At 47.7% G+C, this 17,181-nt stretch overlaps 1 protein-coding gene across 2 annotated transcripts in view; it reads left to right on the top strand.

The window, feature by feature from the left end:
• Window positions 1-1,771: 1,771 nt before the first annotated feature.
• Window positions 1,772-17,181, top strand: part of CD4 (CD4 molecule) — a 28,391-nt gene continuing 12,981 nt past the window's right edge. The window contains exons 1-3 of one of the 2 annotated variants that reach the window (XM_073020425.1): window positions 1,772-1,914; window positions 12,344-12,459; window positions 12,579-12,743. In XM_073020425.1, coding sequence (XP_072876526.1) covers window positions 12,411-12,459; window positions 12,579-12,743 — 214 coding nt within the window. In that variant the 5' untranslated portion in view covers window positions 1,772-1,914; window positions 12,344-12,410. The remainder of the gene's footprint in view (window positions 1,915-12,343; window positions 12,460-12,578; window positions 12,744-17,181) is intronic. The other variant, XM_007967413.3, reaches the window with a different exon arrangement.

Below are 17,181 nucleotides of genomic sequence, written 5' to 3' on the forward strand. Positions count from 1 at the left end.
CAGGAATTCAAGACCAGTCTGGCCAACAGAGTGAAACCCTGTCTCTACAAAAATACAAAAATTAGCCGGGCATGTTGGCAGGTGCCTGTAATCCCAGTTACTCGGGAGGCCGAGGTGGGAGAATGACTTGAATCCAGGAGGCGGAGGTTGTAGTGAGCCGAGATCATGCCACTGCACTTCAGCCTGGGTGACAAAGCAAGACTCCGTCTCAAAAAAAAAAAAAAAAAAGAGATCGAGACCATCCTGGGCAACATGGTGAAACCCTGTCTCTACTAAAAATATAAAAATTAGCTGGGTGTGGTGGCGCGTGCCTGTAGCCCCAGCTACTTAGGAGGCCAAGACAGGAGAATTGCTTGAACCTGGGAGACAGAGGTTGCAGTGAGCCAAGATCGTGCCACTGCACTCTGGCCTGAGCAACAGAGTGAGACTCCCTCTCAAAAAAAAAAAAAAAAAAAAAAGCCCTTAATGAAGTAGTAAATACTAATTTTGTTAAATCTCAACCCTTGAGTACGGTGTGTCATGAAATGAGAAGCAGCACACAGTACTATATGCTATGGATGAAGTACAATGCTGTCAAATAGGGGTACTTGCGTTAATTGCTGGAGTCACAAGCTGAACTAGCCACTTCTTTTCTTTTCTTTTCTTTTCTTCTTTTTGAGACAGGTTCTCTCTGTCATTCAAGCTGGAGTGCAGTGGCGCAATCACGGTTCACTGCAGCCTCAACTTCCCGGGCTCAAGAGATCCTCCCACCTTGGCCTCCCAAAATGCTGGGATTATAGGCATGAGCCACCATGCCCAGCCCCACTTTTTTCAGACTGGAAAAGGCACACTCACATGTGCATCTTTAAATGATCCTTCGGGCTGTGGTATAAGAATGGCAACCAGTGAGGAGGCAGGAGCTGTTGTCCAGGCAAGGGACGATATTGGCATCTTGGGTTGGCATGGTGGCAGTAGTGGTAGTGCAGAGTGACCTGGGTAGATTTTGGAGCCATTTAGAAGGTAACATCCATGGGAATTGGAAAATAAATACATGGGAGAAGTTGGGTGAAGGAGGTGTCAAAGATCACACCCAATCTATTCTGCTTGGGCAAGTTGGTGGATGGTGAGCCCCTCACTGAGTGAGAAGCCTGGAGAAGCAGGTTTGGAGGGTGGTAGTACGCAGGTGGTATGCTTAGTTGGGGATGCGTTGAGTTTGCTATGTCTGGTGAGCTTCCCATTGGAGATGTCCAATGGGCAGACGGATACTCACATCGGGAGCTCATGGGAGATATGGGCTAGAGGAAAGCACCTGAGGCCCGGCCAGAGATGCCTAGAGGAACAGAGCCTGGTTAACAGTCACTCCTGGTGTCTCAGATATTCTTTGCTCAGCCCGCGCCCTCTCTTTCACACTGGGCCATCTATAAAGCCTCCACAGATACCCCTGGAGGCACCCACTGGACACAGGCCCTCAGGGCCCTGGAGCAAGGAGCTATTTGTGGGCTTGCCACTGCTGTCACCATATGCTGCCAACTGCCTCCCACTTCTTCTTTCCCCACAGTCTGGTCAGACATGGCAGTATCACTGATGGAATCTTTCTTGCCATCTTTTTCTTGCCGCTTAACAGTGGCAGTGACACTTTGGCTCCTGCCTGATTCTGGTTAACTTTTTCCCTTGACTTTGGCATTTTCACTTTGACATGTTCCCTGAGAGCCAGGGGGTAGGGACCCCAGCCCCAGATGGTGACGCTGGGGGCCGGCCCAGGCCTAGGGTATGGAGGAGCCTCGCCATCGGGCTTCCTGTCTCTCTTCATTTAAGCACGACTCTGCAGAAGGAACAAAGCACCCTCCCCACTGGGCTCCTGGTTGCAAAGCTCCAAGTCCTCACACAGATACACTTGTTTGAGAAGCAGCGGACAAGAAAGACGCAAGCCCAGAGGTAAGATGGTCAGACTCAGCTTCTTTCCCCGGAGCTGAGAGGGAGGAGAACGTGGGGCAGATGCACAGGAATATGCTTTGCCCAGTTGTCTGCCCACAGCTCTGGCCACTTACTCTTGCATTTCTCTTGGAACCGGTCATGGGCAGCGATCTCCCACTGGAACTGTGAGCTTCCAGGGACTGTGCCAGACTCCTCTCTGCAGCCCCAGCATGCACAACTCAGTGTTCAGAGTGGTGGGTGCTCCTCAGAGGAGTATTGACCTAAACGGCAAGATCAGAGAGGGAGTGAGGACTGGAGACTATCCCAGGCTGGGAAAGGCATGGAAGGCAACTAGTTGTGGGCAGTGGAGGAGAGAAGACTGGAAGAGGGGAAGAGGGGAGAAAAAGAGTGAAGGAGGGGAGGGAAAAATTAGAAAAATAAATATAAGGTGAGAGGAGACCTATAAAAAAGAAATGATGAGGAAAAATGATAAAAGCAAGAAAAAGAGCAAAAGAAGTGAAATCTAGTCTAGAGAAAATTCTTGCAAAATCAATTTTCCTAATACACAGTCTCCAAAAATTGACACCAAATATCATACTTGCAGCATTTCATAAGTCACATGATCTATGTAATAGTCTCTTTTAACTACCTTTTGTGTTTATGTGCGTATTTTTTAATTTTTGTCTACTTTTTTGCTCTTTTAAGATTTTTGAACAATGTCTAAACGCGCTTCTACTTTTTAAATGATTTATGAAATAGGAAATGATTCGTGAAATAGGGAAGTTAACATTCTCAGAAAGTGTTGAAACTGAGATTTGCGTATGAAATGCCCTAAAAGTTGCAGATACATATCCTTAGCTAAATACGTCATTTGAGAAATGGATTTGAAGAGAATTGGTGGTATGGGTTTCATGAGGCCGGGAGAGTTGCAGAAGGAGGTGCAGCTCCTCCTGGGCCTGGCCGGGTGTAAGGGAGAGTGAGGACTCACTATCCCTCCTGACGGGAAGCCCTGTACCATCTCAGCCTCTCTGCCCTCAGGCTTTTCCAGCCCCTGAGACCTGATGGCCTTGAAGTCATGCTATCCCTAGTGTCCTCTGCTTTTCCCGCATAGGCTTCTTCTGGGAGAGAGGTTTCCTGCGGTAGGTTCTGATCTCTCAACATGGAAAGGCCCCGTTCTTGATAATTCAAAGATTTCACTCTGAGTGGGATAGTGCTTCCTGAATGCCCTGCTCTTGTGGGGGACATTTTTATCTGGGCAAGGCTAAGAGTAGGGCCTGATGGGGGAAGTCACTGCTACTTCACATTTTGACAAATAATTCCTTATGTTGTATCAGATGCTGTAGGCCGATACAAAATGGCCGCCGCCCTCAAAGTCAGACGAAGGAGCCCCTGAGGACAGCGTTAGAGACACTCGGGAGATGATTTCCCTCTTTCAATGTGGGAGCACTTATATAGGAGAGGCCTATATCTAGATAAAAACTCCTCCCACCATTGGTGCTAGGCAGAACCTTGAGGGCAGCCCTAGGCCCTGACCCTGGCCGTAATGGCGGGGTGGAGCTGAGGGGAATTGGTTAGACCAACTGTTTTGCACGTTTTATTTTTTATTATTATTTTTTGAGACGGAGTCTCGCTGTCTTGCACAGGCTGGAGTGCAGTGATGCGATCTCCACTCACTGCAGCCTCCACCTCCTGGGTTCAAGCGATTCTCCTGCCTCAGCCTGTCGAGTAGCTGGGATTACAGGCGCCCAACACCACGCCTGGCTACTTTTTGTATTTTTAGTAGAGACCAGGTTTCACTATGTTGGACAAGCTGGTCTCAAACTCCTGGCCTCAAATGATCTGCCCACCTTGGCCTCCCAAAGTGCTGACATTACAGATGTAAGCCACCACAGTGGGCCAGTCTTGCACACTGTAGACACTCAATAAATGTTTGTTGAATGAAATAACTGTGATGGGCCAGGCATGGTGGCCCACACCTGTAATCCCAGCCCTTTGAGAGGCCGAGGCAGGAGGATGGCTTGAGTCTGGGCGTTTGAGACGAGCCTGGGCAACATGGTGAAACCCCCATCTCTACAAAATCCACAAAAGTTAGCTGGGCATGGTAGTGTGTGCCTGTGGTTCCAGCTACTTGGGAGGCTAAGGTGGGAGCATTGCTTGGGCCTGGGAGATGGAGGCCACAGTGAGGCCTGACTGTGCTACTGCACTCCAGCCTGGGCGAGAGTGAGGCCCTGTCTCAAAATAACTTTGATGAAGGTGGGGAATCAGAGGCAGACGGGCAGGGGTCTGGGTTTGCAAAGCGCTGAGTTTGAGCTCCGTTCTGTATCTTTGAGGGGATGAGGGGAGGAGGGTGGGCACGGTTCCCCCGATGTGGGTGTCTGAGGCGAAGAAGAGGATGGCGGAGGTTGCAGCCACCAACCACAAGAGTTCCTTAGAGGGGTCACAGTCTCTAGGAAGTTTCTAGGAAGCCAGTCAGCAGTAGAGAGTGTGAACGCGGTGGGGCACATCCCGCGGCTGGGCTCGAGTGGGCTGCTTGGGGGTTATGGAGAGAAGATAAAAGTGCCTGTGGGACCACAGACTCTCGCTGTGGTGGAGCTGGGCCCTCTTACCCTCCCAAGCCTCGCTCCTCGTCCCATCCCTGGGGGCCAGGGGTGAGGGCGGCAGGAACCTCAAGGCTCTGAGAGAGTGCGTGGTGTGTGTTGCCATTTTGGTCTCATCTCTTTCTCAGTCTCTCTTTGCCTCACTTTGGATCTGTGCTCTGTGCATCTGTCTTGCTTCTCAGAATTTCTTCTTTTCCTCTTTTTTTGTACTACCCTGCGCTTTGTGTGTGATTGTGGATTGTGTGTGCGTAGCTGTTGCTTTAACAAGCTGCTCCAGGTCTCTCCCTCCCACATCTTTCCCTCCCCTCCTCCCTTGAGGCCTCTGTGCATTCTGGGGAAATCTGTCCATTTCCCTTTGTCCACGGTGTCCCTCCCACCCTGTAGCCGGCTCCCTCACATCCACCCTGGGCTGCAGGCGTGCTCGGCAGCCTCCCCACAGATCAAAGATTGTCCAGGGTCTATATTGCTGCCAAAGGCCAGGAGGCCTGTGTACAGACCGGAAGCAGCTAGAGCTTAGTGGCAGCTGGAGAGGGGAAGATTATAAAGGAGGAGAGGCAAGGGGCATTCCAGGGGAGCCTGGGAGAGCCAGCACGACCTCCTGGCATATGAGGCACAGAGGAAGACAGACACAGACACAGGGAGCTGCAGGCTGGGGGCATAAGCTGGGGGCTGGGAAGCACAGATACAGAAATGCACAGATGTGAGCTGAGAAGCAAGCAGAGAGAGAGAGAGAGAGAGAGAGACGTGCTAGGGCTTGAGGGACCAGAGAGCCCTCCCAACCTTTCTCGGAGTGCTGGTCTACAGGATGCTACCGTACTAGGGTAAGGCACCTCTGGGGACGCTGAGTATGGGAATCAAAGGCCAGATCTCTGCAGTGGCAGCGGAAGCCCAAAGCACCAAAGCAAGCATGCTAGAAACCCACAGCCTCCTCCACTTAGCAGAGCCTTGGGGTGAGATGAAGCGGAACAGGGAGCTGGAGGCAGGGAGGTGGCTGTCTGCACAGACCTCAGGACCATGGAGCAGGGGGAGTCAAAACAGCCACCATGTGGGGAAGGGTCAAGAATGCCTCTAGTCTTCCCCAGGCATCTTATCAGGGTAAGCTGGATTTGGACCCCAGAGAAGGGATATCCTATATGGAGACTTCCCCTCTTTCACTCCCTGCTCACCAAGGACACAGTCAGTCTGGGATGGGGGACAGTGGGAACCACTCTTTGGTATGAGGCTACTCCTATTCTACTCTTCTCACTGCAGCCTTCCCCTAGATGCCTCCTGTGCTGCACGCTAACCTGTAGACACTTCACCATGGCTGGTGGCTAGTCTCCCTTCCTCGTTTCTCAGAACCTCCTTCCTGACCTCTTTTCTTCCTACTTCCCTGGTTTAAACAAAATTGTTATCTATTTATCTATCTCTTTTTTTTTTTTTGAGACAGAGTCTTACTCTGTCACCCAGGTTGGAGTGCAGTGGCGTGATCTTGGCTCACTGCAACCTCCACCTCCTGGGTTCAAGTGATTCTCCTGAGTAGCTGAGATTACAGGCGCCCGCCACCATCCCCAGCTATTTTTTTTTTGTATTTTTAGTAGATACAGGGGTTTCACGATGTTGGACAGGCTGGTCTCGAACTCCTGGCTTCAAGTGATCTGCCCGCCTCGGCCTCCCAAGGTGCTGGGATTATAGGCATGAGCCACCGCGCCCGGCACCCGGCTTCTATCTATCTATCTAATCTAATCTATCTATCTATCTAATCTAGCTATCTATATCTGTCTATATCCATCTATGATAGACAGATAGCTTTATATATCTATCCTAGCTATTGATCTATCTTATATATCTGTCTTTTTTTTTCTTTTTTGAGACGGAGTCTCACTCTGTTGCCCAGGCTGGAGTGCAGTGGCAGGATTTCAGCTCACTGCAACCTCCACCTCCCGAGTTCAAGTGATTCTCTTGCCTCAGCCTCCCAAGTAGCTGAGATTACAGACGTGCATCACCATGTCCAGCTAATTTTTGTACTTTTAGTAGAGATGGGGTTTCACCATGTTGGCCAGGCTGGTCTCCCGACCTCAGGTGATCCACCCACCTTGGCCTCCCAAAGTGCTGGGATTACAGGTGTGAGCCACTGCATCCAGCCTTATGTATCTATCTTATCTGTCTGACTGTCTAATCTAATCCATCTATTTATCTTATCTATTATCTATTTATCTAATCGATCTGTCTATATGGCTTTTTTTTTTTGTTTTTTTTTGTTTTTTTGTTTTTGAGACAGAGTCTTGCTCTGTCGCCCAGGCTGGAGTGCAGTGGCGCAATCTCAGCTCACTGCTGAACCTCCGCCTCCTGGATTCTAAGTGATTCTCCTGCCTCAACCTTTGGAGTAGCTGGGATTATAGGCCCATGCCACCATGCCCGACTAATTTTGTATTTTTAGTAGAGAAAGTTTTCACCATGTTGGTCAGGCTTGTATCGAACTCCTGACCTCAGGTGATCTACCCGCCTAAGCCTCCCAAAGTGCTGGGATTACAGCTGTGAGCCACCGTGTCCAGCCCTCTATATCTGTCTTTATCATTTATCTATCTATCTATCTGTCTATCTATCTATCATCTATCCATCCATCCTAATCTGTTTTATCTATCTTATTCATCATCTATCTAATCTGTCTGTATGTTTATCTAATCTATGTATCTAAGCTATCAATCCATCATCTAATCTATTTAATATATCTAATCTATTTGATCTATCTGTCTACCTACCTAACTGTCTATCTCAAGCACCTACCATATATTAAGCCCTGGCTACCTCCTCTCCCAGACAGACTGAGTCACAGGAGGCAGCTGACAAAGATGGAGGCACTTTCTTTTCTTCTCCTAAACCCCAGTAGGAGGACCGGTCTCCCATACCTTCTGAGTGCTCCATTCCTTTCCCTGGATTGTGTCTTAGTGCCCAGCAGGAAACACAGTCCACCTCCCATGGGTCAAGAGACTGTAAAAAGGGGGTTATTCATAGAGGTTAAGGGAATCAACCAACTTCTTGAAGCACAGACACAGTTAACAGCAAGAAGAGTCCTGAGGAAGTGAAAATGGTATTTCTGGAACCCAGAGAGTGCTTGCGCTCTGGATAAGGGGCCACCCCACAGAAGTTGTGGAGGGGCAGGGCTGCAGGTGGGGATGAACACACAGCTATTGACAGAAAATATGTCCAGGACAGGGATAGAGTAGGGAAAATATCCCAGCCTCTTTCCCCCACCCTTCCATCTCATCTCTGACAGGCACTTCCCACTGGCCAGCCCCAGTTGGTGCTGGAGGGCAAGAGAGCCTATGAGCCATGTGTGGCTGTCAGCCCCTTGGTGGCGAGCCACAGACAGAGTGGAGAGTGGCTGGCAGGGCCCCGGGGGGATGAACAGCGTGGATTGGGATGACTTGGCTTCATCTATGCCAGAGCTGGGTGTGTGCACACACTTCAGTGACCCATTTTAGAAACAGAATTAATATGGTGAGTACAGAAAGAAGAAATCAGTGACTTTTCCTCCTCCATACAATTCAATTTGGCTTAAGTTACCCAAAGCCATCCCAAGTCCTCTGTCTGTCTCAGCTGCTGCCAGGCTTGTGGTGGCCACACAGCTGGCTAGACTGTCATCTCTGTCCTCAAGGGGCTCAAGCTGGTGGAGGAGAGTTGAGAAACCAAATCACTACACACAAGGTAGAAGGTGGAACGCACCCAGGAGCATGTCAACAGGGTGCTGTGGGACTTCAGAGTAGGCAGATCGTCACCAAACTTCAATGACAAAGGTGCCACTGGGGGAAAGAAGGACCAAGCTTGGAAGACAGAGTAAGTCTGGAGGCAGGATCCTGTCTCACCAGCAGGGGCCAGGTGCAGGCTGACCCCTTCCCCAGGCAGTCACCTCTCTGAGCTCGCTTTATATCCTGGGCCTGGATTCAAAGACACTTGAGCCCTGCTCCAACCCTCCTTTGGAGGTGCTATCTCGGAGCCCTTCCTATAATCACTGCTCCAATCCCATGTCATCTGGTCCCCAGTTACCACATCAAGCTTCCGAAAGCTCTACATAGACCATGTCACATCTCTGCTCAAAAATCAGCAGTGGGTCCCATCACCTCCAGGACAAAGCTCCAGCTCTTCGACCTGCCTGTCAATATTTGCAATCGTGGCCTGCAAAAATTAGCTGGGTGTTGTCATGAAAGGATCACTTGAGCCCAGGAGTTCCAGGCTGCAATGACCTATGATTGCACCACTGCGCTCTGGCCTGGGTGACAGAGTGGATCTAAACTAAAAATAAAAAGATTTACAGTCAAGCCCCAAATGCTTTTCCCATACCTTCTTCCACCCTCTCCTCCCTGAGCCCTCTCCTTCCCAGAAAGCCCTCCTCGCACATCCCTCCCACCTTCGCATGCCTCAGAATGGGGATGCCTCTCCCCTTTCCTTTCCATCTGACTTATGGTTTTCAAACTGGAGCGTGATCAGTCACCTGGAGATTTATGAAAACCCAGATGACCAGACCCCTAGTTTCTGATTCAGCAAGTCTAGGGTAGGGCCGAGGATTTGCATTTCTAACAAGTTCCCAGGTCATGTTGCCGCTGCTGCTGATCCAGGACTTTGGGAATTGCTCCTCTAACCTACAGCTGTCCATTCCCCAGGGTCCATTCAGAGCCTCTGTGCCCTGCCCCCTCCACCCCCAGTCTCACTTGTCTGCCAAACACACAGGAATCTCTTCTTCATCCAAACCCTGGACCAACGCCTTCTGCTTGGCCCACTCAGAGGCCTTGTAGGGTTGGTCTGATATTGGACAGAGAAATGGTCCTCTGCTCTTTCTCCCCTGACCTCTCTGAAAGGGGCCTGCCCTCCACACCTGTGGGTATTTCTTGCAAGGTGGAGACTGAGAGGCTGAGAAAAGAAATAAGACACAGAGACAAAGTATAGAGGAAGAAAATGGGGCCCAGGGGACCAGCGCTCAGCAAGTGAGGACCTGCACTGGTGCTGGTCTCTGAGTTCCCTCAGTATTTATTGATCACTATCTTTACTATGTCGGCGAGAGGAATGTGGTGGGGCTCTAGGGTGAAGGTGAGGAGAGGGTCAGCAGAAAAACATGTGGGCAAAGACTCTGTGTCATAAATAAGTTTAAGGAAAGGTGCTGTGCCTGGATGTGCATACAGGCTAGATTTATGTTTAACTTTGCACAAATATCTCAGTGCAGTAAAGAGTAACAGAGCAGTGTTGCCGCCATGACGTATCGCCTCCAGCCATAAGGCAGTTTTCTCCTCTCTCAAAATGGAATGTATGATCGGTTTTACGCCGAGTCATTCCATTCCCAGGGACGCGCAGGACACAGATACCTTCCTCTTATCTCAAGGGCATAGAGGCCTTCCTCTTTCACTAATCCTCCTCAGCACAGACCCTTTACGGGTGTGGGGCCGTGGGGCTGTAAGGTCTTTCCCTTCCCATGGGGCCATATCTCAGGCTGTCTCAGGGGGGAAATCCTGGACAATATCCAAGCTTTCTCGGGCAGGGGTTCCTGCAGCTTTCCACAGTGCATTGTGTCTCTGGTTAATAGAGAATGGAGAATGGCGATGACTTTCACCAAGCATACTGCCTGCAAGAACTTTTTTTTTTTTTTGAGATGGAGTCTCGCTGTCACCCAGGCTGGAGTGCAGTGGCGTGATCTCAGCTCACTGCAAGCTCCGCCTCCCGAGTTCACGCCATTCTCCTGCCTCAGTCTCCCGAGTAGCTGGGACTACAGGCGCCTGCCACCATGCCCGGCTAATTTTTTGTATTTTTAGTAGAGATGGGGTTTCACCGTGTTAGCCAGGATGGTCTTGATTTCCTGACCTCGTGATCCGCCCGTCTCGGCTTCCCAAAGTGCTGGGATTACAGGCTTGAGCCACTGCGCCCGGCCTGCAAGAACTTTTTTAAAGCACATCTTGCACAGCCCTAGATCCATTAAACCTTGATTCAATATAGCACATGTTTTTGTGAGCACAGGTTTGGGACAAAAGTTACAGATTAATAGCATCTTAAAGCAGAACAATTTTTCTTAGTACAGATCAAAAGGGAGTTTCTTATGTCTTCTTTTTTTTTTTTTTCCTCCAAGACGGAGTTTTGCTCTTGTTGCCCAGCCTGGAGTGCAATGACACAATCTCGGCTCACGGTAACCTCTGCCTCCCGGGTTCAAGCAATTCTCCCGCCTCAGCCTCCCTAGTAGCTGGGATTACAGGCATGTGCCACCGCGCCTGGCTAATTTTGTATTTTTAGTAGAGCCGGGTTTTCTCCATGTTGGTCAGGCTGGTCTTGAACTGCTGACCTCAGGTGATCCGCCTGCCTCGGCCTCCCAAAATGCTGGGATTACAGGCGTGAGCCACCGCACCCGGTCAATGTCTTCCTTTTTCTACACAGACACAGTAACAATCTGATCTCTCTTTCTTTTCCCCACACCTCTCACACTATATCAGGCCCCAATCCTTGGGAATGTCACCTTAGAACTGTCCCACACATTCCCACAGCCACTTGGCTCAGGCCCTTTGCTCACCAGGATGGTTGCAGTCCTGCCTTTGGTGCCTCACCTCCTCCAGTTCTTTCACTCAGCAGCTTCAGGGGTCCACGTGGCAAATCTAATCATCTTCTCTATAGAAAATCCTCTGCTGGCTCTCTAGTGCCCAGGATCCAGTCCCAGCATCTCAGCACGGCCTTCAAGCATTTCCACGTCCTGGCCTGGCTCCACGGTCTCCCCACCAATTTGTCACCTTCTCCGTGCATCCTTTTCTGATCCCCTCTTCACTCATCCCAGCAAAGAACCCCCTCCTGGCCTGGGCATAGCATTTCGTGGTGTGTATCTCCGAGCATCCAGTTAGGGGTGTGCAAGTTTAGTTTGTTACCAACTGATGTTGTGAAGTCCCAAGTTGTTGGTGCCACAAAGAATTGGACATGACACACACAAATAGCAAAACAGCAAAAAGTTTATTAAGCACAGTACAATCCACTATGGATCGAGGATGACCTGCGAATGGTGTCAGCATTGGTTTGTTATATTTCATGCCTTTTCTATGTGTCTTTTTCTCTTCTTCCTCAAGCTGCCTAATCTTTAGCTGGCATGTGCCTTTTGATTGACAGGTGAGTTGCTCAGTTTCTTGGCCTCTGTGTGCTTGCGTGTCACTTCCTTCCCATAATTTTAAGTACCTGCATGATATGCACTCTGTATGCATGAACCTTAAGTAGCCAATTACTATATGGGGTCATTTTAAGGATATCTTTTCTCTGTAGTACATGCGCATCTTTTTTTTTTGAAGAGTCTCGTTCTGTCCTCCAGGCTAGGGTGCAGTGGCATAATCTCGGCTCACTGCAACCTCCACCTCCCTGGTTCAAGTGATTCTCCTGCCTCAGCCTCCTGAGTACCTGAGACTACAGGTGCCCACCACCGCGCCTGGCTAATTTTTGTATTTTTAGTAGAGATGGGATTTCACCATGTTGGCCAGGCTGATCTTGAACTCCTGACCTCAAGTGATCCACCCACCTCGGACTCCCAAAGTGCTGGGATTACAAGCATGAGCCACTGCACCCAGCCCGGTACATGCCCATCTCTTAGGAGCTGCTCCTTACTGGTTTGGTTTGGATCTAGCCAGCCATGGGGCTCCTTATTCACTTATTTATCTTACTTCTGTTTTTGCTCACTTCCTTCTTTCTCTTGCTTGTGCTCCTACTCATTCCTTCCTTAATCCAACCTCCAATTCCCTCTGCTGTTCTCCTGCCTCAAGTTCACTGGGCTGGCTGCAAGGGTCCTGAGGGAGAGGTTGCATATGGCCCCTGTATACTCCAGGTCAAATAAATGTTTGCTGACTAATGATTGGTATTTCCCTCAGGCCCTGCCATTTCTGCGGGCTCAGGTCCCTACCGGCTCAGGCCCCTGCCTCCCTCAGCAAGGCCACAATGAACTGGGGAATCCCTTTTAGGCACTTGCTTCTGGTGCTGCAACTGGGTAAGTTCTCAGACCTGGGGTCTCAATGCAGATGGCGTGGGAGGAAAGGCAAAGGTGGAGGATGGGGTAGAGGGGGACAGCGGCAGCATTGAGACCTGACTCCTTTCTTTTCCACCCAGCGCTACTCCCAGCAGTCACTCAGGGAAAGAAAGTGGTGCTGGGCAAGAAAGGGGATACAGTGGAACTGACCTGTAATGCTTCGCAGAAGACGACCACACAATTCCACTGGAAAAACTCCAACCAGATAAAGATTCTGGGAAAGCAGGGCTCCTTCTTAACTAAAGGTAGGGGTCCCTGGCTCCCCATCCAGGGAGGAAAACACACTATGGATTGAAAGCCTTTGGTGTCTGAGATCTGCTCTTAGTTAAACTCTGGGATCCCAGAGGGCTGGGGTTGACAGAAACTCAGTGGCATTCTTGTCCAGAGTTTCCCTACACCAACTGCTGGTGGCCCAGGGAAAGGCTTTTGGTGGTATGTTAATTTGAATATTTTAATATTCATGAACTTATTTTAGTGAGTTTTACAACAATCACTACCACTTAAAACCCATGATTTCTTGATTATGGTTGCTACAGACCCATGTAGATAATATTTTGCACAGTGACTCATATCTGTAATCCTAGCACTGTGGGAGGCCAAGGCCGGAGAATTGCTTGAGTCCAGGAGTTCAAGACCACCCTGAGAAACATAGTGAGACTCTGTCTCTACAAAAAAAAAAAAAATATATATATATATATATATATATATTTTGAGACAAGGTCTGGTTCTATCACCCAGGCTCCATTGCAGTGGTGTGATCTCGGCTCGCTGCAATCTCCACCTCCCAGGCTCAAGTCATCCTCCCACCTCAGCCTCCCGAGTAGTTGGGACTACAGGCATGCACCACCATGCCTGGCTAATTTTTGTATTTTTTGTAGAAACTGCGTTTCACCATGTTGGCCAGGCTGGTCTCGAACTCATGAGCTCAAGTGATCCACTAACCTTGGCCTCTCAGAGTGCTAGGATTACATGCTGAGCCAAAAAAAAAATTTTAATTAAAAAAAAAAGGCTAGCTGTAGTGGCTCACACCTGTAATCCCAGCACTTTGGGAGGTTGAGGTGGGCAGATCACCGCAGGTCAGGAGTTCAAGACCAGCCTGGCCAACATGGTGAAACCCGGTCTCTACTAAAAATACAAAAATTAGCCGGGCGTGGTGGTGAAGGCCTGTATTCCCAGCTACTCAGGAGGCTGAGGCAGGAGAATCAGTTGAACCTGGGAGGCAAAGGCTGAAGTGAGCTGAGATTGCACCATCGCACTCCAGCCTGGGTGACAGAGCAAGACTCCATTTCAAAAAAAAAGAAAAAAAAAAGTTGTAGAATTATTATTATTATTTTATTTATTTATTTATTTATTTGAGACGGAGTCTCATTCTGTCGCCCAGGCTGGAGTGCAGTAGCATGATCTTTGTTCACTGCAACCTCTGTCTCCCGGGTTCAAGCGATTCTCCTGCCTCAGCCTCCTGAATAGCTGGGACTACAGGCATGTGCCACCATGCCTGGCTAATTTTCTGTTCTTTTAGTAGAAACAGGGTTTCACTGTGTTAGTCAGGCTGGTCTTGATCTCCTGACCTCATGATCCACCCGCCTTGGCTTGCCAAAGTGCTGGGATTACAGGCATGAGTCACTGTGCCTGGCCCAGAATTTTTTTTTTCTACTTTTTTTTTTTGAGGCAAACTCTCGATCTGTTGCCCAGGCTGGAGTGCAGTGGGCGTGATCTTGGCTCACTGCAAGCTCTGTCTCCCGGGTTAAAGCCATTCTCCTGCCTCAGCTTCCTGAGTAGCTGGGACTACAGGCGTGTGCCACTATGCCTAATTTGTGTATTTTTAGTAGTGACAGGGTTTCATCATATTGGCCAGATTGGTCTCGAACTCCTCACCTCAAGTGATTCACCTGCCTTAGCCTTCCAAAGTGCTGGAATTACAGGCATGAGCTACTGCACTCGGCCTTTTCTCCTGATTTAAAGTATTATATGCTCATCACAAAATATTTGGTCAATGAAGGAAAGAACATGGAAGAAAATCAAATGCATGCATACTTCTACCACTCAGAGATATCCTCTGCTAACATTTTGATTTATTTTCATCCAATGTTTCTTTTTTTTTTTTTCCTTTTTGAGACAGGGTCTTACTCTGTTGCCCAGGCTGGAGTGCAGTGGCATGACCACAACACATTGCAGGCTCAAGTTATCCTCCCAGGTCAGCCTTCCGGAAGCAGAGGTTGCAGTGAGCCAAGATAGAGTCACTGCACTCCAGCCTGGGCAACAGAGTAAGAGTCTGTCTAAACAAAAACAAAAACAAAAACAAGCAAAAAAAAAACCAAAACCAAAAACAACAAAAAAAAGACATTGAATTTATATGCTAAAAACTACACAATGCTGATTAAAGAAGTCAAAGAAGACCTAAATATATGGAGAGACATACTATACTCATGGTTTGATGGACTGGAAGACTCAACATAAGAAAAATATCAATTTTCCCGAAATTTATATACAGGTTTCATCCAATTCCTATAAAAATACCAGCAAGATTTTTTGTAGATATAAACAAGTTGGCCAGGTGTAATGGCTTACACCTATAATCCTAGCACTTTGGGAGGCTGAGGTGGGAGGATCGCTTGAGCCCAGGTGTTCAAGACTGCAGTGAGCTATGATTGTGTCACTGCATTCCAGCTGGCACTCCAGCCTAAGTGACAAAGGGAGACCCTGTCTCAAAAACAAAAGCAAAATAATTTTGCTCTGCAAAAAGGGGCTGGGCACGGTGGCTCACTGCTGTAATCCCAGCACTTTGGGAGGCTGAGGTGGGTTCATCACTTCAGCTCAGAAGTTTGGCACCAGCCTGGGCAACATGATGAAACCCTGTCTCTACAAAAAAAAAATAAATAAAAGTATATATATATTATTTATTTATATATTATATATTATATATTTTTATATTTTTATATTTAATATTTTAAATTAAATATATGTTTATATATTAAATATATATTTATATTTTTATTTTTATTAAATTTATTAAATATAAATATATATAAATACATAAATATATTTCTATATTTCTATTTAATATTTAATATATTTATATATATTTTGTATATATATAATATATATATAATATATTTATAGCTGGATTTGGTGGAGTGCACCTGTATTCCCAGCGACACAGGAGGCTGAGGTGGGAGGATCACTGAGCCAGGGAGGCAGAGGTTGCAGTGAGCCAAGATGTTGCCTGGTTGCCTGGGCAACAGAGTGAGACCCAATCTCAAATAAGAAGAATAAGAATAAGAAAAGACAGTTTACAGAATATAAGAAAATATATCCATAATCCACATACTCAACAAAGGACTGGTATCCAGAATATGATAAACAACTCTCAAAACTCAAAACCAAAAAAACGATTCAATTAGAAAACAGGCCCAAAAGGACATACAGTTGGCAAATAAGCGTATGAAAAGCTGTTCAACATCATTAATCATTAGGGATATGTACATTAAAACCACAATAGGCTATCACTAAACCTATCAGAATGGCTAAAATTAAAAATTGGAACACCACCAAATGCTGATGAGGATGTGGAGAAACGGGGTCATTCTTCCAATATTGATGGGAGCCTAAAATGGCATAGCCACTCTGGAAAACAGTTTGATAGTGTCTTATAAAACAAAACATGCAACAACCCAGCAATTGCACTCCTAGGTGTTTATCCCAGAGCAATGAGGACTTATGCTCACACAAAAAGCTGTACACAAATGTTTATAGTAGCTTTATTCACGGTAGCCACCAAGTAGAAACAATCTAGATGTCCTTCAACTGGGGAATGATTATATCCATACCACGAAATACTTTTCAGCAATAAAAAGGATGAATTACAGTACACACCACAACCTAGATGAATCTCCAGGGACTTACGCTGAGTGAAAAAAAGCCAATCTCAAAAGGTAATATGCTGTATTAATCCATTTATATAACATTCTTAAAGTAACTAATTATAGAAATGGAGAACAGATGAGTGATTGCCAGGGTTTAAGGGGCTCAGGGATGGGGAGGGGAAGGGGATGGCTACAAAAAGCAACAACCTTTACGGAGCTGGAAATGTTCTGTATCCTGATCGTGTGGATGTCAGCATCCTGGTTATGACATAGTACTACAGTTTTGCAAGATATTACCATGAGGGTAAACTGGATAGAGGGTACATCGGGTTTCTCTTTATTACTTCTTACAACTGCGAGTGAATCTACATTTATCTCAAAACAATAAGTTTAATTTAATGCCAGGTGTGATGGCTCACATCTGTAATCTCAGCACTTTGGGAGGCTGAGACGGGTGGATGGCTTGAGGCCAGGAGTTCGAGACCAGCCTGGCCAACATGGTGAACCCGGTCTTTACTAAAAATACAAAAATTAGCTGGGCGTGGTGGCGCATGCCTGTAGTCCCAGCTACTCGGGAGGCTGAGGCAGGAGAATTGCTTGAACCCAGGAGGTGGAGGTTGCAGTGAGCCGAGATCACACCACTACACTGTAGCTTGGGCAACAGAGTGAATCTCTTTCTCAAAAAAAAAAAAAAGAAAAGAAAGCAAGCAAGCAGGTAGGGCCAGGAAAGTGTTGAGTCTGTATAATTTTTGTAGTTCAAATGACTAACCTAAAAAGTGAAGATGGGCCAGGCGCAGTGGCTCACGCCTGTAATCCCAGC

This window comes from Chlorocebus sabaeus, chromosome 11 (genome assembly GCF_047675955.1).
Source record: "Chlorocebus sabaeus isolate Y175 chromosome 11, mChlSab1.0.hap1, whole genome shotgun sequence".
NCBI lineage: Eukaryota > Metazoa > Chordata > Mammalia > Primates > Cercopithecidae > Chlorocebus > Chlorocebus sabaeus.